Here is a 1893-nt window from a genome sequence, read left to right as displayed (position 1 = left end):
TGCTGCTGCTGCTGGCTGCGGTAGGCTGCTACTGCTACTCCTGCTGCTGCTGCTGCTGCTGCTGCGCTACGTTCAAGCTGCGAAAACTGCATTTGCTGCCGCAGTGCCCTTGCTGCCCACTGCATTGCCCTTCCCATGGAACAGCAGCAGCAGCAGCAGCAGCAGCAGAAACAGCAGCAGCAAAAGCAGCAGCAGCAGCAGAAATAGCAGCAGCAGCAAAAGCAGCAGCAGCAACAGCATGAACAGCAGCAGCGTTGAGACCACGCAGCAGCAGCGTTGAGACCACGACGAGCAGCACAAGACGGACGCCAATAAGTGCTGTCACGTGCGGCAACGGCTGCTGCTGCTGCTGCTGCTCCTGCTGTTACTGCTGCTGCTGCTGTTGCTGCTGCTGGGACTTGTTCATGCGGTCTGTCTGTACTACTGCGGCGGGCTGCTTCTGCTGTTCCGCTATCTCTTGCTGCTGCTGGGCCTGCTGCTGCTGTTGCTGCTGGGCCTGCTGCTGCTGCTGCTGCTGGGCCTGCTGCTGCGGCTGCTGCTGGGGCTGCTGCTGCTGCTGCTGGGCCTGCTGCTGCTGCTGCTGCTGGGCCTGCTGCTGCTGTTGCTGCTGCTGGGCTTGCTGCTGCTGCTCCTGCTGGACTTGCTGCTGCTGCTGCTGCTGGGCCTGCTGCTGCTGCTGCTGCTGCTCGGCCTGCTGCTGCTGCTGCTGCTGCTGCTGCAGAATATGGCAGTTGTCTGCGTGCTGCTGCAGCAGCTGCAGCAGCAAAGTTCTCCCAGCTGCTTCCTTGCGAGGGTCTAGGCCAGTCGCCTGCAGCACCAGGGCCTCAAGTGCTGCTACAAGGGGCCCCTCAAGCAGCAGAAAACCCTTGGGCGTCTTTACTGCCACTGCTGCTGCTGCTGCTGCTGCTGCTGCTGAGGCCCCCGAAGCAGCAGCCGGCGATTCAGCAGCAGCGATGAAATCGGCAGCAGACTGACGCAGCAAAGTAGACCCCGCCTGCTGCTGCTGCTGCTGCTCCTGCTGCTGCTGCTGCTTGCCGGCTGGCTTTGGACCCATCTTGCTCGCGCCTGCTGCTGCTGCTGCTGCTGCTATGGAAGCAGCTCGTCTCTTTGCTGGACACGCACGGAGGCTAAGGGCTTCCTGCAGCAGCTCCTGCAGCAGCAGCAGCAGCATCAAGACAGTTGCATGGCCTCGCCAGCCGCAGAAGCGGAGCAGCAGAAGCAGCAGCAGCAGCAGCACCAGCAGCAGCAGCAGTAGCTAACCCGAAGAGCAGCAGCAGCTGAAGCTGCCCATGTGTCCGATGGCTCTCTCTGCAGAACTTCGCTGTCAAAGTAAAAGCTGTTTCCTTCACCTACAAGCAGCAGCAGCAGCAGCAACAACAACAGCAAATGAGAGTCGTGCAAGAAGCAGCGGCAGCAACAGCCCTGTGCATCGCCTGCACCGGCAGCAGCAGCAGCAGCAGCAGCACCGGCTGTTCATGATGGCGCAGCAGCAGCAGCAAGACATACTGCAAAAGCTCTCCAGAGCGTCTTGCTGCAGCAGCAGCTGAGCCACAGGCAGAGGCAGCCCAGCAGCAGCAGCAGCAGCAGCTACTGCAGCAAAGGAACAGAACTCTGGTCTCGCTGCGGTGGGGTCCAAGAAGCAGCAGCAGCAGCAGCACTCTCCTGTAGCCGGTGCAGAATCTGCTGCTGCTGCTTCTGCTGCTGCTGCTGCTGTTCCAATCGTATCTCTTTCACAAGCACTTTCCGCCTAAAGCAAAGATAGCAGCAGCAGCAGCAGCGGCTGTTGCCCACAAAACAGCAGCAGCAGCAGCAGCAACAAGCGCTAAATGAATGCTTAAGGGACACAAGACAGCTGGCAGCACTTACGGAGCTGCCTGTGAGTTGCTGCCGCTG

At 60.5% G+C, this 1893-nt stretch overlaps 1 protein-coding gene across 1 annotated transcript; it reads right to left on the bottom strand.

Moving 5' to 3' along the window:
* Positions 1-364: 364 nt before the first annotated feature.
* On the bottom strand, positions 365-1747 carry ETH_00017995 (uncharacterized protein; the record flags this gene model as incomplete). The annotated part of the gene is made up of 3 exons (XM_013379187.1): positions 365-1150; positions 1261-1349; positions 1507-1747. Coding segments are annotated over 3 exons (1116 nt in total), but the record flags the coding sequence as incomplete, so codon positions are not given.
* Between the last annotated feature and the right edge of the window lie 146 nt (positions 1748-1893).

This window comes from Eimeria tenella, genomic scaffold (assembly GCF_000499545.2).
Source record: "Eimeria tenella Houghton genomic scaffold, Eth_scaff1553, whole genome shotgun sequence".
Lineage (NCBI taxonomy): Eukaryota > Apicomplexa > Conoidasida > Eucoccidiorida > Eimeriidae > Eimeria > Eimeria tenella.
This window is presented reverse-complemented; position numbering and strand designations above follow the sequence as displayed.